Here is a 25355-nt window from a genome sequence, read left to right on the forward strand (position 1 = left end):
GCTTTAGGTCGTTTTCTGCTTTGTCGCCAAAAAGGCGGCGGCCATCAAAGGGCATGTCCATCAGAGAGTTCTGGACATCCCCTGAAAAGCCAGTGGACCTCATCCAGGCGTAGCGGCACAGCGCTACCGACGTTGAAATGGTCCTTCCCAGCGAGTCTGTGGTATCCAGCCAGCCGGATCGTAAACTTTGCTGCAACTCTCTCGGTGGCGACAGCCTGGGAGAGCACTGCCCGGGCCTCCTACGGACACTGAGGCAGCACGTGCACCACCGTATCCCACACAGAGTGCAAATAACGGCCCAAGCGACATGCGGTGTTTATGGACCGCAGTCCTCAACTGGCAAAGAGAACATTTTCTTGCCAAGGTGGTCCAGCTTCTTGCATTCCCATTCCGGTGGAGCAGTAGGGAAGGCGCTTTTGGAGGTGGAGGCTTGGACCACCAAGCTCTCCGGGGTGGGGTGTTGGGAGAGGACAGTGGGGTCGCCCGGAGCTGGGCGGTGGCGTCTGGCGATCATCCTGTCCATGGGAGCCACTGTGTTGGGCCTGGCCCATTTGCCCTAAAGGACATCTGTGAGGGCCTCAAACGGCAGCTAGCTGCCGGTTGAAGCACCTCAGTCAGGAGGTTAGTCCTGACCGCCACCGTAGGAAGCTCGAGATTGAGAGCCTTGGTCGCCCTACGCAACACCACAGCGTATGACTCTCCCTCCTCCGTAGCCACGGTAGGAGGAGACAACATGCCACAGTCGGGTGAAGTGTCAAGACCATTGGCATCCCCCAGGTTCTCTCTCCAGTCCTGCTCAGTCTCTAGCTGGTCAGTTAAATGGTCACCTGACCCATCCAGTCCTCCTCACACACCTCTGGCTGCCGAACAGGCTGAAAATGGCCAGGGTGGAACTCAGGGACAGAATGGAACTCAGGGACAGAAGTACCAATCAGCATCGGATCCGGCGTCGACCGAAGCCGGTCCGGCTCCGAATCCATGTCGGGGTGGAAGCCAGGGTCGACGCCGGCCGGGAAGCTGAATGAGGTCAACCAGCGGCATTCTGGCTCCAGGCCTGGATCCAAGAGGGGCTGGAGCTGCCGGGGGAAAAGACCTAGGCCCCCCAACCGAGTCCTGGGGCCCGCAGCCGCCCCAGCGGGGTCGGTACGCCCAAGGATGGTATGCATCGCCTCGTAGATCATACAAAGATGGGCAGGAGTCACTCCAGGCCCTGGAAAGGGAGGGAAGACCAGAGTCGACCCATCGGGCTCCACGTGCCTCGTCGGGTCGGCCGACCGACGAGAACTCAAAGAGCAATGATGCTTCTTTGACTTCTTCATATGCTTCGACTTACCCGACCCAGAGAGCGAAGACTTCGATGACTTGTCGGAATGGCGATGGCTCCGCGACAGGTCCCTCGACCTCCCTCTCTACCGGGACCTCGAACAACGCTGATCCGGGTTTCGGTCACAACAACTGACAGTCGGAGCATGACTTAGGGTCGGGGTTGCACTCCAGGCAAAAGAGGCACACGCAGTGCGGATCCATCCCCAACATCAGCCGGTTACAGGAACCGCAGGCCTTAAAACAGGCCATCTCTCGTGCACCTGCTCGGAGGCGAAGATTCGAAACGCAAAGTCGACAAAAACGTAGTCAAAAAAATTACTGAGGTAATGCTCTTCCCGGATCTGTGCTGGCTGACGTGGAAAAAGAAACAACTGACTTCAGCGCGCGAGGGCGGCGTCTAAGTAGCTGCCGCAACGTCATCCCGGCAATCACTATGCCGATGACGGACGCGGAGCCGACCGACGCCACCTACCGACACGCAGAGGTACTGCTGATGAAAAAACTTTCTGGATCCAGTCGGACGCCTGGGGCAATTCGAAGGTAAGGAATCTATAACTAACGTGTTTCTTTCAGATGTAGTTTTTGAAGGCTAAGGCGATGCCACCGCCAGTTTTTCTTTCTCCATCGAGATGGACACGTTTATAGCTATCCGGAATGGCTAACTCGATAGATGGATGATTTGTGGGGTTTAGCCATGTTTCTGTAAGGAAGCAGACATCCGGGGAGTGTGAAGTGATCATATCCCATATCTCGATTGAATGCTTGGCTAGTGACCTCACGTTGCAAAGTAGACCATTTAGGCCCTGTATTTTTAAGTTTTCTCTGCTCTCCTTCCCTGATGGTGTATTCAATTCGGAGTCACATTGAAAAATGACAGTTATTACAGGCTACCGGGCCTTCTAAGATATCTGGATACTTGTTGGAGCGGACTAGATGTGGTGTGTGCTTTACATATTCCTGTATTCTAATCCGATGCAAAAAGTCAGCTGAATAATGCAAACTATCGGGGCTAAGGATTGTTGCTCCCGTAGATCCATGGGTTCTAGCCCCTGGGCCAGGCCGTGAGCGGGCAAGCGCAGACGGGCTTGCCTTTGGCACGCTGGCAGCGCGTCCGCCCTGGCGTCGTCCTTCTATGTCTATGTGTGCAGGACAGCTAGAGAGCAAACCGTGCTTCCAGCGGAAATACTGCCTAAGCTTTAGCACAAGCTGTGACGGACCGGAAAGCCTGAGGCACAGAGTCTCAGAGCGGTTAACTAGAGGCACAACCGGCAGATGCCGGTGACCCAGAGCTATATGTACACACAGTATTTAAGATAAAAGGCTGCCTCTTGCTCCAATACAGATACTCTCAGCTCGGGCCATGATTTAATTTGCAATTATCATTGTTATCAGGCTGATATATGAATTCCTTATTTTTTTATCTAATGGCGACTTGACAGCCAGTACCATTTTTTGATCGGGAACGCAGGGTGGTTTTTAAATGGACAAGTCAAATGTGTGTGTCTGGAGCCTGGACAACAATAAGAGGAGCCTCTATCAACAGTCCTCATTCTGTATTTACATTAAGTACTACAGACTAAACTTTCTAATAATATATTTCTAGTACCAAAGCACTGTGACAAACAAATGTAAAATAAATGCAACAGGACCTAGGATTGCTGCCTTACAGGGTTTTCAACCAGTACTATTCTCATAAATGTAATAAATATCAGATAACATAGCAATTTGCTTAGTTTAGTATTTGTTTTCACTCGTGTTATGATAACTTTTTTAAATTACTATGTTTTTTAGAAATGTATATTTGGGGAAAAAAACTATTTTATTGGTAAATAGACTTTTAAAAGCAATTTCATTAGACCGACGTAGTAAAAAAATTAGTAGTAGTGTTAATATACACAACATCCAGTAAACAACAATAAACAGAAGTTTACAATCAAAGTGATGGATTACCTCTCTGTTAGGTACACATTTTCTTCGATGAGGTCAAAGTAAGAGGGCATTTTTCCTTGCTTAGAACTATCCTTCCAGTGCTGTGGGTCCCTAAATTCATCCATGACACACAGGGTGCCCACAAACCTCTGCCTGGTGAGTGAAGGCTCTAGTTTCTCAGCTATCAATTTCTTTCCCTCTCCAGAGTCACCATCACTTTCCAAGTCACTCTCAGGATCTTGTCGTCGCTTCTTTGGGGGACCTCTTTCTTTTGCATCATTCTTGTCCACCACCTTCCCAATATTTTCTTTAGTCGCACTCCTAACAACTGGAGCTTTCATTGAATTGCTGCTTATTTCGTGGGCTTGAACTGAGCCTTTTTCTTTGATATCATCAGAATGAGGAAGTTGGCTAGGGTGCTTCCGATTGCAGTCATCTTCCCAGTTAGAGTCATCATCTTCCTCGTCCTCATCATCATAATAATCTGTCAAAGAGTCTGGCATCGCCCCCTGAACTTTATCATAACCAGCATCTGATAATTTGTCATGTGATTTTGAGTCCCAAAAGCGATTACCCTTCAAATGTTGGCATGAATTTTCAACGTGTGCAGAGGTTGTCTGTCCATCACAATCAGAGTATGCAGTATAGCTACTGTCTGGTGGCTGATATGTACTGCTTGGCTTTTCTGGTTGGGAGAAATCCCACCCCAGGGTTCCCAAGTCCTCTGCTGGATTAAATCGATCAGCAGCAGAGTGGTCTGGCCCGGTGTCCAGTACACTTGCACTATCCACCTTTTCAGACCCACTGTCTAGTCTTAGAGTAGAACTTGGGTGCTGCTGTTGATGAGATTCATCTGGGGTCTTTTGGAGAATTTTGGAAGGACTAATTGGAACATCTTCGTCTTTTTGGCCCACAGATCCAATTAAGACTGGTGACTCTTTTTCTCGTACCTCATGGCACATTATGGGTTTGCCACTGATATCTACAGCTTGCTCAGTTTGGCTTGTACTGTCCACTCCATCACTTTGGGGATACAGACTACTTGGCTTAAGACTCTCCTGCATTTCACTGGGCTCAGCAGAATTCTTGACTAAGCTCTTGTCTAAATCAGTTGATGGAGGGGAATCTGGTTTTTCAGTTTGGGCATCTTTATTATGTTCAGGCTCTTCTTCACAGGAGATTTTACTGGTTTCAGGTATGGCAACTTCAACGTCTGTATGATCACTAACCATCTCACTCGAAAGGCTCTCTGGCAGAGAGGGGCAGATACTAGTATCGTCAACAGTTACAGTAGAATTCTTTGGAATAACAACAACAGAGTGGAGGCGATTAATTGGAACACTGTCATCAGAATCTGAATCCTCTGAATTGCTATTATTGCTTCCAGGTTCACTTACACTTTCTGCAGAATCTGAATAGTATGCCACAATTGCAGAAATGGGCTGTGATACTTTACCACGGTCATCAAGCTTTTGTGTGGGTGACAAAAATGTTGTTACTTCTGATGGTTCGACAACACTAGAAGGAAGCAGAGGGTTTGAGACAGCGGGCAATTCAGTAGGTACCTCTTCCACTTCATTTCTGAACTTGATTTGCAGGTCCACTCTTGTACCATCTATGGCACTCAAATTTTCAGCCACTGTTTCTTCCTTTGGCTGATCATTCACAGGATCTCCTGTTACCAACAGGTGTTTCACTTTTTCCACAGGCATGTTTGCTACATTTAAGCCAGAATTAGTTTCCAGGACATCCAGCTCTTGTTCTAATTCAAGCTTTGAACGCTCTATGCATTCTGAGGTATTTGCCTCAATTTCTGCCTCCGGGTTAGAGGAAACTATTTTTTCTGTTCTACATTTAAGCTCATGTTGTAACACTTTTACTAAAGAATTTTGTTCTGCAACTGCCTTGTTTATGGTGCTATTGGAAACAACAAAATGTAAGTCTGCAGCAGTAGCACACTCGTTTCTTTCATTAGATGCCTCATTTAAACAAGTCCGATCCTCTGCGTTTTTTACATCGGTTACAATGGACCCTGGTACTTGATCATTCGCTGCAAAAGAAGCACAAATAGTGTCCGTCTCAATGTTTACACAAGATGTGCCTGACTCTATGACCACAGCACTACCACATATTGGCCCAGTTTCAAACGTTATTAATGTTTCACAAGATTCATCCGTGTCTATGTCCATATCACTTCCACAAGTTGCCTCGGTGTCTATGTCCATATCAGTTCCACAAGTTGGATCTGTGGGGTCATAGGTGTCAGAGAAGTCATTTGAAAATTTTGCTGGAGGGGATGCAGAATCAGAATTTTGGGACATGGGTGCATCATTAGTTTCGTCAAGAGAAATGTGCAAATCCTCAGATCCTTTATGAAGCTTACCTTTGCAATCATCAAGTTTTGTAAAAGAACATTCTGCTATGCTTGAATCAGTCGAAACCTTCGATCTCGTTTCAATCAAACTAGTACTCGCCTGAGTGGACTTTATAAGCAACTCATCTGCAAACTGATATTTGTAGGCCTCCTTTAGTCCATTAGAAGGCACTGTAACCCTATCACTATTTTGGATCAATGAAATTTCATCTGCTTTATTAAAAGAGGATTGGATAACATATTTCGGTTCAGTTGCATTGAAGAGTGCCGAAGCCTCTGCTCTCCCCTCAGGGGACTTAATTACATCACTTTCTCTGGAAAGCAAGTCTTTCAATTCATTACAGTCAGTATTAAATACATTTGTCACTACCTTCACAGTTCCTTTGCTACCCTTCTCTTCTTGCTCCTCTTTCTGAGGTGTTGCAGAGTCCTCTGTAGACCTAGTAAGCACGGATTCATAGGAATGATTTGACTGGGAACATGGAGAAATGTTTCTGGGTGTATTTGTCAGAGCCACATGCTGGTCAGTTTTCAAACTTTGAGCCGTGCCTAGATCCACTGAAGTAAATGATGGTACGGTGTCTTCCTCTGATGATTCAGAGTAGGGAAATAATTTTTCAAGTTTAGGGGAAATCCTTTTCGAAGGGATGGGCTTAGGAGTCGAGTGGTCACTGCTGTCAAATTTAGAATAAGAAGTCCTACTTCTAGATGAAACATTCTTTAAAGGAGAGCTCTTTTTTGGAGTCTCCATTTCTAAAGTCCTTTTGGAGTCTCTTTCTGATCTTAAGGAGGGCTTTTCTTTTTTCTCAACATCAGTATGAGAGGAAGAGGATTGGGATTTACTATCCCGGTCAGATTTTGAATGAGATGAAGTCCGGGACTCTCTATAATGTGAGGAGCGAGATGGACGTTTTGAGTCGCTAGCCTTGGAATGGGCTCTGCGGTAATCCTCTTCTGAATCTGAGCTATCTTTTGTCTTACTGTCTCCATGAGAACGAGAATATCGAGTCCTCTCTCTATATGGAGAGTTCCTATGGTGCCTTCTTTCAGACTCGTATCGATGCGACCGGTCTGATCTTGAATAGGATGAACCTGTTCTAGAAGATCTGTCAGATCTAGATCTGGAATGAGATCTACTACGTCTCCTATCCCGGTCTCTATCTGACTTTGACCGTGAAGATGTGTACCTAGATTCACGCTCGGATTTTGTATAACTAGAATGCTTCTCATCCCTTTCAGATTTTGTTCGTGATGAATATTTTCCTGCATCATCACTTCTGAGAGACATTGTTCTTGTTTTATTCTCCTTCTCTCCACTTGCTGAACATTTAAGTTCATATGACCTATGACTTGAAGAGGTCTGTACTGAGTCACCATCTGATTCGGAACCAGGTACAGCACCTTCCTGATGAGATTTCACCTTTGAACTCTGTTTTTCAGGGTATGAACTAGGAGAAACAATCGTCAAAGAATGCAAAGGTTCCACCTCCATCCCAATATGGGAATCTTTCTTCGGTGGTGAAACAGACGTTTGCAGTGGAACATTTTTCAATTTAAATGACTCTAATATCTGAGCTACTGAATCCTCTACAATCTGAACATCGACAGAGTTATCAACTACTGAGGTCAGTATCTCTTTTACACCTGTCACATTTACTTCTGATAACAATGGGACAGACGTTATCGCTATATCTGCAGTTGCTGGCATAGGTGATCCAGTAGGTGGGAGTTTCGATGCTACATCTGTCGTCTGTGACAGTGCTGAATTTTTTGTTTGACTTGGTGGTGTGGTTACAACTGCTAGTGCTGATGAGGTTACCGATGAAATTCGATCAGGGGTTACTAATGTAGATGTTGGTGATGTGCTTAAAGTATATGTTGTTGGAGCAGCTAAAGTTTTAGTTGGAGATTTCAGTGCTTTTGCTATGATTGGTGCTGCTTTTGTTGGGGAGGTCTGTGCAATTGCCGGTGGTGTAGCTGGTGAAACGATGGGTAGTTTTAGTAAAGTAGGAGGGAGTGAAGTTGGAGCTGCCACTGTTGGGGATACCGGCACAGAAGATTTTGGCTGCAATAAGTCAGGTGAAAGTGGAGATTCTGCCTCAGTTGGATTAGGTGTGACATTGAGATGGTGTTTCTTAAAATGGATCTTGCCCAAGTCCAGCTTTAGTTTTGGAGGTGGATCTTCAGTGGCACCAGTAGATTCTGCAAAGTCCAATTTTAATTTTGCTATCTTTTCAGTTTGAGACCGTAGAGATGGATAGTTTTGAGAGTCTTGGGGAGCATCGCTGCCCAAAGCAGTCAGAAGTCTGTTAGGTAAAGTTTTCTTTGTCAAACTGAAGCTAAAAGACACTTTCTGCCTTCCTTGATCTTCGAGATTGACCTTTGCTTTCGTTCCCTTTGGTAAGAAGCGACTGGATGAAACGCCCTTAAACTGCGTTTTGATGAATCCACCTTTCTGGCCATTTTCATTTTTTCCCTTTAACAAGAAAGAAAAAAAAGGAGTGATTTACAATCAACTAATTTAAATGTTAATAGTCAAACTCTCACAGAGCATACTTTCTAACCATACATCTACAGCAAGTGATTCTAAAACAAATCCTTAGGATTATAGAGAGTGTGAGAATGTCTGAGAGGGTGTATGAGACTGAGCAGGTTTAAACAAACTTTATAAATTAATTCATAGCTATTTCCAAAGGGCTGAGGTACCAAAATGAGAAGGCAAAATGTTCCATGGACATACAAGAAAGGAGCTTGAAATGCTTGACCATGGAATGTTGGGTGATAAAGGTTTCTCAGTTGATCATTGGTTTTATTTTGTAATAAAAGAAATTAAAACAAATTAAAAATCTAGTTCATTCACTTGGATGTGAAAGACAGGATCTAGATGGAATCAGGTTCTGAGGGTTAACGCCATAACACAATTCTCTTTTATGTGGTGGTTTAGCAGGCGTCTGCGAGAAGAAAAGTTTAGACTACAGTCTGGGCTGTACAGGTCAGTCATTCTTAAACTCTGGAATTTCCCCTATGGGCTGAAGTATAGTGAGCTGCTTTCGGAGAAGGCTAGCGGCTATGACCCAGCCAACCAACAAATCGCCTTTCCACAACGTGCACCTGGTTTGAACAATCTTCGCATGGCAGATTTTGGTTTATAGTCAGCCCCTGCTCACAGTCAGAGTTGATAAGACTTACAGCCTACAGGTTTCCAACAAATTTGCACTGAAAATGTTGCCAGTTGTAGCATGGTATTTTAATATCATTTATTTTCAACATGAAGCAACATATACCCCCTTTTGCACGCATTCCTTACTATGCTCAAAATTGCAGCCAACCACCTAAACGTTTGTGATACAAATCCTGATATTTTCAAAAACCTATCATCTAAAGAACAGTCCGTGTATGAAGTTCAAATTAGGTACGTCCACAGGGAAAATATTTGTTTATTTTATTTATAGCACGGTGACGAACGCTGGTCTACAATATCCACAAAGGTTTCAGAATTACTACAGAATATGTTAATGGTTTAATTTTAAATGAATTCAAGCACATGTATCTACTTTTTGAGACTATGCCACTTAGCATTAAACAGAGCGTTCAGAGGTTCACACTGCAGAGTTAAAGTAAACAAGCGTTATGACAATGGGAACTAATGCAGTGTAGTTTTCATTATAGTGCATTTTAAGTCAATGAGACGGGTGAAGTGACAGAAAGTCCATGAACGCTTACATCACCCCAAACCAGCACTGGCCCAGGGTAGGGGCTAGCCAAGCTCCACCATGGCCACTCTTTAGAGGAACTTCAAACCTTTTCACCTCTTTGTGGCTACGTTTGGCGTCAATTCGCCGAGCCTGCCCTGCTGCAGGGATGACCATGCTGCATTTAGAGGAGGTGCATGTTCTTGGCCTATAACATTCAAGTCTGAGGACTAAAGCAGCCGGGGACGGACAGAAAAGTGGGTCACAAAGAGGGTGCCACAGTATTAAATAAAGTATACGAAAAAGTGATGGGAGGAATGCTTGAATTAATATCAGCCATTGGTAATTACTCGGGCCGCATGCCAGTCCATCTGAGGTAGCATGGTCTGCAAAATAACGATGGACTAGGATGGAGCCACAAGTAATTACCAGTGGCTGGGTTTAATCAAGCATTCCAACCATCATGTTTTTGTATACTTCAGTGTGATGCCCTAAGTGCGACAGGCCTGCCCAGATGTGGGTCACGTGCTCACTCTGCCAAAGGAACCAACCCACACCCGAATGAAAAGCCCCAATCAGGTCAAAACCGGCCTTGGGCTGCTTGTGTTCTGGTTAAGGGATGACCTGGCCGTTAAGGATGAACTGTTCCAATTGTATTGTATTGTAATTGCATTTATATAGCGCTTACTACCCCTGACGAGGCGTCAAAGCACTTTTTCAGCGAGTAGCACGCTACTCCGGGACCAATAGAGGATTAGTGTTGAATTAGTATAGTGAAGCATGCAAGTACATTTTAAGTGGTGGATAGGTTAGTCAGTTAATTGGATTTGGAATGACAGCAGAAGGATAGAGGAGGACAAAGGTTTTTATTTATATAGCGCTTGTTGACGCACCCTATTCAGGAAGCCTACAAAGCATTAGTGGTGAATTAATATGGTGAAATAAAAAGTAATTTCAGTGGTGGATATTAGTCAGTTACTTGGAGTGAGAAGGTTAGCGGAGGGATAAAAGGGGAAGAAAGATTTGCATTCATATAGCACTTGTTACCCCTGATGGGTGTTGAAGCGCTTTTCTGGCGAGTAGCACGCCTCTCTGGAACCCATAAAGCATTACTGTTGAAAATTAGTATAGTAAAAAAATATGAAGTAATTTGAGTAGTGGATATGTTATTCAGTTATTTGGGTAGTATATTAGTATAGTTTAATATGGAATTTGAGAAGTGAACATGTTAGTCTGTTAATTTCGACTGAAAAGGATAGTGGAGGGGTAAAAGAGTGAAGGGGTTTTTTTATGTCTTAGGAGTAGGAGGAGGCTTTTGGGTGCGTAAAAAGGAGTTTTTTGAGGGGAGGACTCAGAGGGAAGAGTTTAGAAAGAATAGTTTTAGGGGATCAGTATAGTAAAAGAGGTGTCAGGAGGGGTAGAGTAGGAGAGAGTCTAGAAAGGGTTATATTGGCAATCATAGTAGTGGTATGGGGTTTGGGATAAATAAGAGAGTGGATGTAGAGGATATATTGATAGATGTATAGGATGAGAGATAGGGTAGTGCATTGGAAGTAGTAGAAGAAGTTTGAGATGAGTCAGAAGGTTGGGCTAGTAGATATATTGAGCGAAGTATAGGCTGAGAAATAGGGCATTGGAAAGGCTAAATTATAAGAAAGTGATAAATATATAGATCCATAAGTATATTGAAAGTATATAGATACATAAAGGAGGTAAGTATATGTAGATTAAAGATATTGATAGAGGCACAGGATGAGAAATAGGGTAGGGCATTTGATATGCTTTTTCAGGAGAAAAGTAAGAGACACAGATCCAAGTACATGGAAGATACATAGATGCACAATGGAAGTATGTACATGTAGACCAAAGATGATTTTTATTTATTTATTATTATTATTTTTTTCTCTCAACAACAATTATTTTACATGTTTATACAAAGTAATACACAAAGATAGGTACATATCTATAGTGAAAAAAATGCTTGTATACAGAGGGATATGCTGTAAATTTCTGTTTTGCGTATGTGCTTATGTGGGGAAAAGCCAAATCTTGAGTAGTTTTCTGAAGATAAGGTGGTTGTCGGTGGACCTTATGTTGTGGGAAAAGAGTTCCATAGTTTGGCTGCTTGAACAGAGAAGGAAGTGCCACCCATGGTTGTGGAGTAGGGACAAGTCTGATTTACAAATGGTTGGGTCACAAATGAGGTGGCATGGTGTGCACAATAACAATGGATTTAGATGCAACCAGAGTAAATTAGCACTGGCTGTGATTAATTCAAGCATTCCACCAATCACTTTAATATATATTTCAGTGTGATGCCCTAAGTGCGACGGGTATGCCCAGACGTAGGTCTCCGTGCTCACTTTACCACTGCAACCAAGATGCACCTGACTTATGAGCAAATGATAACCTACAATCAAAGGCAAAGAGACAACAGCAAAAAAACTAGTGACTGAGCACATAATTATCAGAATTATGTGCCAAAAGACTGCACACCCCTCACATGGCCCCAAATCCTGTGGCCAAAAAGCAGCAGGGTCGACCACCTAACAAGACAGAGAGAACTGGTTACTTACCTGCAACTCTCGCTCTCCAGTAGTGGTATCTCATATATACACGTGTAGGAAAGTGGGTTTGTGTTGCAGTTAACCGCCCCCCCCCCCCCCGATATAGGGGTCGTTGACGGGAGGAACATGGCGGCCGCCAACTAAACGGCCGCAGCCCAACTCCCCCTATGGTGTGCTAATTTCCTGCCAATATGCTTGCCATACAGCGCGCCCTCCGTCTCTAAAATCACCTTGTTTCTGTTTGAGGCTGCCGAGTATGCCCCCGGAGTCTGGCCGGTGCTCGTCGATCTCCCTGCGGATCCTTGGAGCAGGTCGGGAGAGGAGCACGGAGAGCGAGTGGGACGGAGTCTGCAGGGGTCGACGTTGGCTCTGGGAGGAAGCGGCCCGGACACGGAAGAGGCGCGATTCAGCCTTGCTTCTATTCCGGGTCGCCAGGGGGAAGAGCTAGTGGAGGCGGACTCGATGGAAAAGAGCCAGCGAGAGGAGCTGCACACAAAAGTGGAAATAAAAATAATTCTGGAATAAGCAGCGAAGCGGCATCCAAGGTAGGGGGTCGGCAATTTTTATTTTCCCCGCCCTGTGGTGGCGATAAGGATGTCAGCCCTGCTAATTTTGAGACAGCAACCCGGCTACATAGTGGCATATACGTTTTTGCCTATGGAGGTTTAAAACTGCTACAAGGAGACGAGGTGAAGTGTATCAGTGCTCCAATTGCTGGTAGGTGCTGGTGCTGGTAGTGTTGTTAGCCCTGGTAGCCCTAGTGACAAAGAAAAGAGCTCTGATCCAATTAAAATTAATAGGTACGCATTGCGAGCCAGGGCAGTATTCGATTCAGCTAAAGGGAAACCCGTTTACCCCTCACGCGTTTCACCCCCAGTTTCCAAAGTTAGGGTGCTTGTGAAAAGGGGAAAAGCTAAGCTGAACACCTCTGAAGAGTATCTAAGTGTCAAAAGTATAAAAAGGAAGGGCAAAAATAAGGTGTTAAAGGTGCTGCCCCCAACATAAAAGTAACACCTTCACTTAAAACCTTTTACAAGGTAATGTCTACTACTTCTACTGCTACCTGTTCACCTCAGCCTACTCAGCCTACTCTGCCTACCCACCCTACCCCGGGAGCCGCGGAGAATACAACAGGGGTATTATCACAGGGGGGGGTCGCCAGGGGCTCCCACGAATTCGGCTACACAGGGGCGCTCAGGCAAGCCATCAGCTTTGGTGGAGGCGGTGGATACGGTACATCCAGGAGTTAGCTTGTCAAACAGGTACTCAGCACTTGGGGGGAAGTAACAGGAAATATCCCTATGGATTGCACAGAATTAATGAAAAACACGGACGCCCCAAGTGTACTGCAACTAGAGGAAGCACATTACTCCGCTCCATCTGATAAGGTAGGCATCGAGGACATTGCAGATAAATCAGACGCAACCTCACGCTCATTGGCCGACATACTGCTAGCTATGAAGGACGAAATCACCAGTAGATTTACGGTATCTGAAGCCAACCAAGCAGGAGACTGCTTGCGAAGGACACAAAGAACTGCTTTATTTTCCTGTGCTCTTTAGTTCTTTCCATGTAATGCATCACTGCCCTTCTAGCGTCCAGAGTGTGCAGTGCTCTCTCCGCGCTTGTGGATGGTTTCTGAAAGAAGCTTGGTAAGGAATATGCTACTTACCAGTATGCATCTGTTCTTGGCATAGAGGGCTGCAGAGTGGTACATTTATGAATAGATCGCCATCTGGTGTTGGGCTCGGATGATTGCACTTGTTTTTCTTCTGGAGAAGTCTTTGTCGTCATCGATGACTCCTCCTCTTGGTGTTAGTGCGCATGGGCATCGGCTCCATCCTTAGATTGTTTTGCCATAGTAGGGTTAGATGGAGTAGTGTAGTAGAATACATAAAGATATGCCCATGTAAGTGTATCTAAATAAGATAATGTTGGGACAGACACAGGTTTCCGGGGAGGCAGGGAGGGCATGTACCACTCTGCAGCCCTCTATGCCAAGAACAGATGCATACTGGTAAGTAGCATATTCCGTTCGAGGCATATGGGCTGCAGATGGTACATTTATGAATAGATTATACAGCAGTTACCTCCCTAGCGGTGGTCACCAGTGTCTGTCGCAACTGTTTGAAATAGAGTTTTTAGTACAGCTTGGCCCACTCTGGCTTGTTGTGTAGCCTGCACATCAACACAGTAGTGTTTTGTAAATGTATGTGGTGTAGACCAAGTTGCTGCTCTACATATGTCATCTAGGGGAATGTTCCCTAAGAATGCCATAGATGCTCCTAGCTTCCGTGTAGAATGAGCTCTAGGAGGAACAGTTAATGTTCTCTTTGCTTTAATGTAACATATTTGTATACATCTTACAATCCATCTAGCGATGCCCGCTTTAGAGATAGGATTGCCCTTATGTGTTGGGGAAAATGCTACAAATAGTTGTTTAGTTTTCCTGAAGTTTTGTGTCCTTTCTATGTAGTACAAAATGGCTCTTTTGACATCTAGTGTATGTAGGGCCCTTTCTGCCACCGTCTGTGGCTTTGGAAAAAAAACTGGTAGTTCCACCGGTTGGTTGATGTGGAATGCTGAAATTACTTTAGGCAAGAACTTTGGGTTCGTTCTAAGAACCACTTTATTCTGGTGTAACTGTAGGAATGGTTCTTGTATTGTCAATGCCTGTAATTCACTTACTCTCCTGAGTGAGGTAATGGCTATAAGGAAAGCCACCTTCCATGTAAGGAATTGTATCTCGCACCTATGCATAGGTTCGAAAGGTGGTCCCATTAGTCTGGCGAGTACTACGTTGAGGTTCCAGACCGGGGAAGGTGGTAATCTTGGTGGAATGACTCTTTTAAGGCCTTCCATGAAGGCTTTTATCACTGGCACTCTGAACAGGGATATATGCTGCCTGTTTTGTAGGTATGCTGCTATAGCTGCTAGATGTACTCTGATAGATGTGTAGGCGAGATTACATTGCTGTAAGTGTAGTAAGTAGCAAATAATCTCCCTTGTTGATACGTCCAGAGGGTTGATATTGTTAGTGGTACAGTGTATAGCAAACCTCTTCCACTTAGCTGCATAGCATGCTCTGGTGGTGGGACGTCGTGCTTGCTTAATTATCTCCATGCAATTTGGGGGTAGATCTAAGTACCCAAATTCTAGGATTTCAGGAGCCAGATCGCTAGGTTCAGTTGTGTGGGATCTGGGTGCATTATTTCTCCATGGTTCTGTGTAAGGTGCATGGGTAGAATTCTTAGCTTTTGGTGTGGCACTTGTGAGAGTTGCAGGAGCGTGGTGAACCACAGTTGTCGTGCCCACGTGGGTGCTACTAGTATCATGGTCATTGAGTGCTGTTGCAGCTTTCTGACCACTAATGGGATTAGTGGGAGAGGGGGAAAAGCGTATGCAAATTTGTTGGACCAATTTATCCATAACGCATTGCCCTGTGACAGGTGGTGTGGGTACCTGGACGCGAAGCTTTGGCATTTTGCGTTCTGATGAGTGGCAAAGAGGTCTATCTCTGGTTGTCCCCATCTTTGGAAGAATGGCTGCAGTATTTGTTGGTGCAGTTCCCATTCGTGTATTTGTTCCGACTGTCTGCTTAAGATGTCTGCTATCTGGTTTTGGACTCCTGGTAGGTGTTCGGCTAACAGATAGATGTTTTGAGGAATGGCCCATCTCCAAATTTCCTGTGCTAGTCTGGATAGTTGGAGAGAGTGCGTCCCCCCCCTGTTTTTGAATATAATACATTGCTGTCATGTTGTCTGTTCTGATCAGGACTGCTTTGTCGGTAACATGTATTTGAAAGGCTTTCAATGCTAGAAACACTGCTAGTAGTTCTAGATGATTGATGTGCAGTCTTCTTTCCTGCACACTCCACCTTCCTTGCACTGTGTATTTCTCCATATGTGCTCCCCATCCCGTGAGCGATGCGTCCGCTGTTATTGTCACCTGTGGAATTGGTTCTAGGAACGACCGCCCCTTGGTAATGTTTGTTGTGTTCCACCACTTAAGAGAGCGGTGTGTGCGGTCGTCTACCAACACCAGATCTGTAATCTGTCCTTGAGCCTGATTCCACTGTGCCGCTAAACATTCTTGTAGCGGACGCATTTGTAGTTTGGCATATGGTATTAGCAGTATGCAGGATGACATCATCCCTAATAGCTGCATGAACACTCTCGCTGCTAGTGAGTGTTGTGGCTGGAATCTTTGAATGATTGTAAGCATTGTTTGTATCCTGGCTGGATTGGGGTATACTTTGGCTTTTTCTGTGTCTATAGTAGCCCCCAGATATTGTTGAACCTTGCTTGGTTGCAGGTGTGACTTTTTGTAGTTCACCGTGAACCCTAGCTGGTGTAGCAGCTGAATTGTCTTTTGTGTGTTCTGAAGACATTCCTCTTGTGACTTGGCCTTTATTAGCCAGTCGTCCAAGTAGGGGAAGACATGTATTTGTTGTCTTCTTAGGTGAGCTGCCACCACTGCTAGGCATTTTGTGAACACCCTTGGTGCCGTTGTGACACCAAACGGAAGGACCTTGAACTGATAATGTTGTCCGTCTACCACAAACCTGAGGTATTTCCTGTGGGCTTTGTGAATCGGGATATGAAAGTAAGCGTCTTTTAGATCCAGTGTAGAAAGAAAGTCCCCTTTCTTCAGTAAAGGAAGTACTTGTTGGAGCGTGACCATGTGGAAATGTTCCGAATTTATGTATGCGTTGAGAGGTCTTAGGTCCAATATTGGCCTTAAAGACCCGTCCTTTTTGGGAATTAGGAAGTATAGGGAGTATACTCCTGTTCCTTGTTGGTGCTGTGGAACCTTCTCTATGGCATGCTTTTCTAGCAGAGATAGTACTTCTTGTTTTAACAGTGTCAGATGATCTTGTTTCATTGGACGCTGTTTGGGGGGGATGTTTGGTGGGGTAGCTGTGAGTTCTAGGCAATAACCATGTTGGATAATTTGTCTCACCCACCTGTCTGATGTGATGTTTTCCCAGGCAGGTAGGAACTGTGATAGGCGTCCCCCGACCGGTGTTATGTGGTCTGGGGGGAGCTGTATGAAGTCACTGTTTTGGGGTTGGAGAGTTGCGGTTGTTGTTGTTTCCGCGACCCCTACCCTTGTTGTTGTTACCTCTGTAACTGCCCCTAGCATTACCTCTGGGTGATGTTGGTGTAAAAGAGGTCTGTTGCTGGCTTGTGCCTGTATTTTTGGATCCTCCTCTATAGGTGGACCTACGAAAGGAACCTCTTTGGGTGGGCTGTTGCAATGCTCCCATTGATTTAGCCGTTTCCGTGTCCTTTTTCATCTTTTCTAAGGCCTCATCTGTCCCTGATCCGAAAAGTGTTTTCTCATCAAAAGGCTGGTTCAATAAGGATGTTTGTACTTCTTGTTTGAACCCTGAGACTCTGAGCCATGCATGTCTCCTTATCATGATGCTTGTGTTTATGGATCTTGCTGCAGTGTCTGCTGCGTCTAGGGTGCACTTAATGGAAGTGTTAGTAATTATCTTTCCCCCCTGTATGAGCTGATCTGCCCTCTTTTGATGTTCTTTGGGGAGATGCGTGATGAGTTTTTCTAATTCATCATAATGAGCTCTGTCATACCTTGCAAGTAATGCTTGCGTATTAGCTATGCGCCAGCTGTTTGCCGCTTGGGATGCTACTCTCTTGCCAGAGGCATCTATTAGTTTAGACTCTTTGTCAGGAGGTGGAGCTTCTCCTGTAGATAAAGAGTTTGCTCTCTTACGAGCGTTTGTGACCACTAGTGAGTCTAGAGGAATTTGTCCCTTGATAAATATTGGGTCCTTTGGAGCTGCCTTATATTTTTTATCAATTCTTGGGTTTAATATTCTAGCCCTCACCGGGTCTTTGAATATCTCTGATGTGTGACTAAGTAGGCCTTTAAGCATTGGTAATGTTCCTGATGTTCTTTGTGCAGCAGGTAGTGTTTCTAACAAGAAGTCCTCAATTTGAGGTTCTGCATGTAGGTCTACCTTGTGGTATTTTGCTGCTCTATTAATTAATTGTGCAAACCCAGTATTATCATCAGGTGGTGAGGGTTTTGAGGGATACAATTCAGGGTCGTTGTCATTATCTGACCCTACATTGTACTCCTCCCATGGGTCTGCCTCCTCAGGGATTGTGTCTTCATCATCCCCAGTATGTTCTCCCTCTCCTGTGTCACTATCTACATCTGTTGTAGGTGTGGAAGGGCGTGTGAAAGGTTTAGTTGGCCTAGTGTGAGGAAGAGGAGAAGAGGGTGTGTCTCTAGGTTGTGGAGAAGGGGGGGGGGGGGGGAGTTGTATTCGACCCCATTGTTCTCTTCTTCGGAGGAGTTTTGTCGTCCGATTGTTCATTCTTCCTCTTTTTAGGTAGTTCTGTGACTACCTTGCCAGTTTGTGGATCAATAAACAGAGTCTTTTGTTTAGGATCGGTTTTATATTCCTGTGTCGGTACCGCAGTTTTCGGGTCCGAAAGGTGTTTTTTCTCCTGACTGTCCATTTGTATTTTCGACACCGAGATTTTATTCGGATCCGATGCTTTCGGCATCGAGGATGTCTTCGGTGTCGAAGGTGTCTTCGACGTCGAAACGTGTTTCGGTGTCGACATGGACTGTTTCGACTTCGAGCTTTCCTTGACATGGAGCTTCGGTGTCGATGTCGTGGTGGGTCGTTTATCGGAACCACCATGATGGGAGACCGAGTGTTTCGGTTTCGTTGCCGGGCCCGAAGGCGGGAAGTCGGAAACTTTTTTCGGTTGTCTGACCGGGCTCGAGGGCGGGGTCGACACTGTGCGGGGTCTGTTCTTGGGTAACGGGACGTCGTCACTCACGGTTTGTTGGACGTCGATTTCCTCGACGTCGGACTCGTCCGCTTCTGACCCCGCCTCGTCGACCTCCTCTTCTAGGTGCTGGTCCTCGAACAGCTCCGGGATTGCTTGTGACTGCATTCTCGATACCTCGTGTCTTCGAGCTCGACAGTTTCTAATCGTCGATTTTGAGGAAAATGCTGCACAGGCGTCACAGTCCCTGGATTCGTGTTCAGGGGAAAAGCAGAGGTTGCACACCTCGTGTAGGTCCTTGTGTGGGAACTTAGCACCACACGTTGGACATTTTTTGAATGGAGTCCTTTCCATGGACTCCGGGCTGGACTACGTCGAGCTGGTCTTCTCGTAGTCGTCGTTCTTAGAAACGCGTCGAGATGGAAGTGAAGTCGCGTTTGATAACAATACCGTCGAATTGGAAAGGGTTACGCGCCGAATATAACCTTCTTTATCGAAGTCGGTCCGGAGCGCTTCGATCCTCATCCGAACCCGATGGCGGAAAAAAACAATCTAAGGATGGAGCCGATGCCCATGCGCACTAACACCAAGAGGAGGAGTCATCGATGACGACAAAGACTTCTCCAGAAGAAAAACAAGTGCAATCATCCGAGCCCAACACCAGATGGCAATCTATTCATAAATGTACCATCTGCAGCCCATATGCCTCGAACCTATTGTTTCGTTCATGTGAAACCTCGACACCACCTTTGGCATACAGTGTGGGTCCATTCTCATTACCACCCTGTCCTTGTGTATTTGAATGTAGGGTTCCTGTAGCGTCAGAGCTTGTAGCTCGCTTACCCTGCGTAGCAAGGTGATTGCTACTAATAAGGCTGTCTTCATTGTGAGCATTTGTAGTGAGGCCTTATGGGTGGGCTCAAAAGGCGCTTTCATAAGCTCTGTTAGAACTAAATTAAGGTTCCATGCCGGTGGCGGCATCCTTTTTGGTGGAGCGATCCTTTTAGCCCCATCCAGGAATCTCTTTACTACTTGGGATGTAAACAAGCTATTTACCGTCTCCCCTCTTGTGTAGGCTACTATCGCTGCTAGGTGTACTCTCAGCGAGGTAGAGCTTAGGTTTGCTTTCAGCAGGTGTGTTAAATATTTTAGCACAGTTGATTCCTTGGTCATTTTCTTGTGTGGTTTTTTCCTGAAGCACCATTGTGTGAATCTTTTCCATTTCGCCACATAGCACTTCCGTGTTGTAGGTCTCCTTGCCTCCCGTAGCATCCGCAGTGTGCTCTCTGGGAGTTTTAGGTGTGCAAACTCTACGTCTTCAGGAGCCATGCAGCTAGGCAGAGGCTCTCCAGCTCTGGGTGGAGTACTTCGCGTTTTGCATGAGAGAAAGTCTTTTCTTTTTGCTTACTTGTGGAGTGGTCCCTGTGCCATCTCCACTATTTGAGAGAACCAGGACTGACTGGCCCACTGTGGTGCCACCAGAATCAGTGTCATGTTGCTGGTTCTGCATTTGCTGAGTACTCTGTGTATCAGTGGTATCTAGGGGAAAAGTGTAGGCAAATGTTTTCGACCAGCTTATCCATAGGGCATTCCCCTGGGATTGTTCCCCTGGTTGCGAAGTATTGGCATTTTACATTCCGTTGTGTTGCAAATAGGTCTATTTTTGGTGTCCCCCACTTCTTGAATAGCTTAAGCGTTTTCTGTGCATTGAGCTCCCACTCGTGGGATGCTGATGCCTGTCTGCAGAGCCTGTCTGCCTCCACGTTGTCCTTTCCTGGTAGGTGTATAGCTAGGAGGTCTATTTCTATTGGGATGGTCCATCTCCATATCTCCTGCGCTAGGTTGAACAGTGCAACTGATTTTGTTCCTCCCTGTTTGTTGATGTAGAACATCGTTGTTGTGTTGTCGGTTTGTATCAACACTCTCTGCTTGTACAGTTGTTTCTGGAAGGTTTTTAGGGCAAGGAACACGGTCTTTAGTTCCAGGTAATTGATGTGCTTGACCGCATCTGTTGTAGTCCACAGACCCCGCACCTTGAGCTGGTTCATGTGTGCTCCTCATCCCCTCTGAGATGCGTCTGTGGTGATGGTCACTGTTGGTTTTGGTGGTGTTAAAGGATTCCCCCTTGTTATTTTCTCCTTGTTCCACCACACTATCTCCTCTTGCACTGCGTGCGTTACAACCACTAGATCTTCCCAACTCCCTGTAGCTTGTGACCATTGTTGTTGGAGCCATTCCTGGAATTGGGCTCATGTGGAGTCGTACATTGGGAACTAGGTGTATGCAGGACGCCATCATCCCCATGATCTTGCTCGGTGTCCTCACTGTCAGAGCTCGCCCCTTCTGGTATTGACGTGTCTCCTTCAGCAGGGTAAGTGTTCTCTTGTCGCTGGGGAACATCTTGCTCTGTATGGTGTTGATCTGTGCACCTAGGAAGATCTTCACTTGTTCTGGTTCCATTGAGGATTTCCCCCAGTGGATTGAGAATCCCAGTTCTGTCAGCGTCTCTGTGACCCGCTGTGCATGTATTTGGCATTGTTTGTAGGAACTTGCTTTTATTAACCAGTCGTCGAGGTAGGGGTATACATGAATCCCTTCCCTCCATAGGTGCGCTGCTACCGCTCAGAGGCATTTGGTGAAGACCCTTGGTGCAGATTTTAGCCCGAATGCCAGGGCTGTGAACTGGTAGTGCGCTTTGTCGATGGCAAATCTCAGTAGATGTTTGTGTTGTCTGTTTATGGGAATGTGTAGGTAGGCATCTTTGAGGTCTATGGTGGACATAAAGTCTCAGTCCCTTATCTGAGGGATGACTTCTTGTAGGGATGTCATTTTGAATTTCTGAGTCTTTATGTATTGGTTTAGGAACCGTGTGACCAGGATGGTCTTAACGTTTCATCCACCTTTGGTACGAGGAAGTAGTTTGAGTACACTCCCGTTTCTTTTTTGAATGGTACTGCTTCTATCGCCTCCTTGTGGAGGAGTTCTTGTGCTTCCTGTAGGAGCAGCGCCAGTTCTTTTGCTGAGCGAGCCTTTCTTTTTGGTTTCCTGTTTTGAGGCTTCTTTTCCAGTTCTATACAGTAACCGAACTGTATGAAGTTCAGTATCCATTTGTCTGTTGTTATTTTCTTCCACTCCTGGAAGAAGTGTTTTAGTCTGCCTCCTACTGGTGTTACATGTTCATAGAGCCCTGATTTGAGTGCGTGTAAAACTTTTGTGCTTATTTTCTTGTGCCCCTCCCTTAGACGTGTTGTGTTGGTGGGCACGTTTGGTGGAGCGGAGTCATTTAGAGGTGGTTTGCTGGCTCCCTCTTCTTGTTTGTCCTCTTCCATTCACCCTCCCGCAAAAGGACTGGCCCCTAGACTGATATTGCCAGTTTTGCTTTTGATGGCCCTGCGGCGCTTGGTTGTTGCCCTGGTAGTTCTGCTGGAATGTCTGATGTGATGTTCCCGGCTGGCTTCCCCCTCTTCCATTTGGTCTCTGTGTCGGGGTGCCCCTTCTCATTCCTCTGAATTGCAACGCCCCCATGGACCTTGCAGTTTCATTTTCCTTCTTGAGTTGTGTAAGTTTCTCATCTACCGGCGCTCCGAACAGTGTTTCTCCATTGAAAGGTGTGTTCAGAATATTAGTCTTGACTTCCGGCTTGAAGCCTGAGATCCTCAGCCAGGCATGCCTTCTTTCTGTGACCCCAATCATCATGAGCCTGCTGGATGTGTCTGCCGCATCCAGGGCTGATTTTAGGCATGAGTTTGCTATGTTCATGCCTTCCTCCACAAGGTGTGTTGCTCTCTGTTGGTATTGCTCAGGGAGGTGTGTGAGTAGCTGTCCGACCTCCTCCCAATGCTGGTATGTATGCCTGTTGAGTAGGGCATTAGAGTTGGCAATGTGCCAGTGGATTGCTGCATTCCTCTCTCTATTTTCCTTCCAGTAAGGTCTATCCTCCTACTTTCCTTGTCTGGAGGTGGGCCTGAGTTTGTGGGAACGTTGGCCGTCTTTCTGGCTGTTGCTGCAATGATGGAGTCAGCTGTGACAGATCCCTGGATGTAAGGTGGATCCTTAGAGGAATGTTTGTACTTCTTTTCTGTCCTAGGTGTGACAGACCTGCAGCTTGATGGTTCCTTGAATGTTTCCCTTTCCTGGTCCAGGACACTTGGGAGCATGGGGAGGAATGGACTCCTACTTTGAGTGGGGAGCAGGGTCTCTAAGAGGAAGAAGGCTTTTCGTTTCGCTTCCTCCAGTTTCACCCCATATGCTGTTGCCGCATTCCTGATAACTATATTGTAGATCCCAATGTTATCTGGCGGCGAAGGCCTCGAAGGATACGTTTCCACGGCCTCTTCCGGGCTTTCGGTGTCGAGGTCCTGCCAATCCAGGTCCTGCGCCACCAAGGATGCCGAGCCCACACTGGTTTGCTGGTCTTCCTCGTCTTCTCCCTCGTAATAGTATAGGCCCTCTTCCTCTTGGTGTTCCTGGGGCTCTGGAGTTTTCGGTGGCTCTTCAGCATCGAACTCCTCTTAGTCTTCGACCTCGACGATGGTCGTCGGCTTCGACGGGATAGTGAACCTTTTCATCCGTTCGTTGAATGCCCTTTTCATTTGCAGGATGTTGTCCAGTTCGGCCTCAAGCCTTCTCTTTTTCATCTCCATCTCGGCGGCCTCTTCGGTATGGAAGGCTTCGGACAATCTCTTCGATGTCGACGTTTCCTTCGGGTCCTTTTCCTTCGGCGTCGAGTCTGCCTTTTCAGGGACGTGCTTTGATGACCTGGGCTTGTCTTGTGTTTTTTGCCGACTGGGAGTCCTTTTCGAAGGATCCAATGGGCTGTTTGTCCCTGGATGCAGCTGCGTCCGTCGAATGTTTCGGCGCCATTGCTCCTTTCGGGGACTTAGACTCTGTTTTTCGAGAGTCTGTCGGGGTCTTAGGGGTCGACCTCTCTCTTACTTTCTTTGTTGTTTCTGTATCAGTCTCTGCGACCGTGTAGTCATCTGGTCCCTCGGTGATGTTGTCCTCTTCCCCACTGGAGAGACCCAAGTCCCAGAGCGATGGAGGTTGACCTTGGCCTTGCATGTTGTAGCTGGCCCTCCTCTGTCTTTCTCTTACCCTGAGCGTCTTCAAGGTAAAAACAGAGCAGGCGTTGCAATTCTTGCTCTCGTGGTCGACCCGCAGGCAGAGGTTGCAAACCGGATGCTGGTCCTTCTGCGCGTACTTGTTGTGGCAATTTCGGCAGAATTTGAAGGGTGTTTTGTCCATTCCTGCGCTCAGGGGGCCCCCTGTGAGAGCATTCTCCGTTGGACGTAAAAGTTTTCGATGTTCTCCTCCTTAGTCGTAGTCCCGGTTCAGTAGTCTTGCTTACGAGATGTATTTTTCGGTGGTTTTCTGTCTTTTTCTTCTTTTCTCCAAAATCTCTAGAACCTCTCGGTGACGATCCAGAGCCAATGGCGGAAAAAAGAAACGGAAGACGGCGCCCAAAGGTGGGAGCTTCCGCAGGAAGCGTGCCGACGTCACAAGAAGGACACCAAAAGGTGGGACGTCGACGCCTACCTGGGCTGCGAAAAAAAATAAACCCAGAAAAATATACTACGATTCCGGACCCAACCACTAGACCGCGGCATAATGCACAGCATAGTGAATCCTGAAAGACTCACGCAGCAAAAGGAATATGCAACTTACCAGTATGCATCTGTTCTTGGCATGTAGGGCTGCCGACATTCATATCTGTGCATAGATCGCCGCCTATTGTTGGGTCCGGATGATTGCACATTGTTGTCCTGGAAGAGTCTTCGAAGTATCACGAGATAGGTGCAGATTAGTCCAGCACCATGTGACTCTGGGCAATAGCTTGCTTAATCTTCCCGACGGCCCCCAGCGCCTAGAGACCCTTACGGGTGATTGTGCGCTTTACAAATGTGGATTATTATTATTATTATTATTAGGTGGCTCTTCCCCCGTACTACAGTGCGCATGGACATCCTCTCCATCCTCAGATTGTTTTTCGCCATTGTGGCAGGGATGGAGTATGATACAGTAAGTGATGTCCATGCTAGAGATTAAGTCTGAGTGCTACAGCTGCGACAGGCACCGGGGAGGAGGGAGGGCGATATGAATGTCAGCAGCCCTACATGCCAAGAACAGATGCATACTGGTAAGTAGCATATTCCGTTCGAGGCATGCGGGCTGCTGAATTCATATCTTGTGCATAGAATGTATAGCAGTCTCCCCCTAGCGGCGGTTGCCTGTGCCAGCTGCAGCGGTCTGAAAAAGAGTCTTGAGTACAGCCTGCCCTACAGCTGCCTGCTGTTTGGAGTGTACATCTACGCAGTAGTGTTTGGTAAATGTATGTATGGTAGTCCATGTGGCTGCCTTACATATGTCTTCTAGAGGAATGTTTCCTAGAAAAGCCATGGATGCCCCTAACTTGCGTGTTGAATGCGCTCTTGGGGGAACTGTTAATGTGCGTTTAGCTTTTTGATAACAAATTTGTATGCACTTAACAATCCATCTGGCTATACCTGATTTTGAAATGGGGTTGCCTTTGTGATGTGGTGAAAAGGCAACAAACAGTTGCTTAGTCTTTCTGAAAAGTTTTGTTCTGTCTATATAGTACAGGAGAGCTCTTTTAACGTCTAGGGTATGGAGAGCTCTTTCTGCCACGGAATCTGGGTTGGGGAAGAATACTGGCAGTTCTATAGCTTGATTGATG

At 46.2% G+C, this 25355-nt stretch overlaps 1 protein-coding gene across 3 annotated transcripts in view; it reads right to left on the reverse strand.

Annotated features, from left to right (window-relative positions):
• Positions 1–25355, reverse strand: part of SETD2 (SET domain containing 2, histone lysine methyltransferase) — a 1168808-nt gene that overhangs the window by 976154 nt on the left and 167299 nt on the right. For all 3 annotated transcript variants that reach the window (XM_078662450.1, XM_078662451.1, XM_078662449.1), the window contains exon 3: positions 3277–8105. In XM_078662450.1, coding sequence (XP_078518576.1) covers positions 3277–8105 — 4829 coding nt within the window. The remainder of the gene's footprint in view (positions 1–3276; positions 8106–25355) is intronic.

The sequence above is a fragment of the Lissotriton helveticus genome, chromosome 10 (assembly GCF_964261635.1).
Source record: "Lissotriton helveticus chromosome 10, aLisHel1.1, whole genome shotgun sequence".
Lineage (NCBI taxonomy): Eukaryota > Metazoa > Chordata > Amphibia > Caudata > Salamandridae > Lissotriton > Lissotriton helveticus.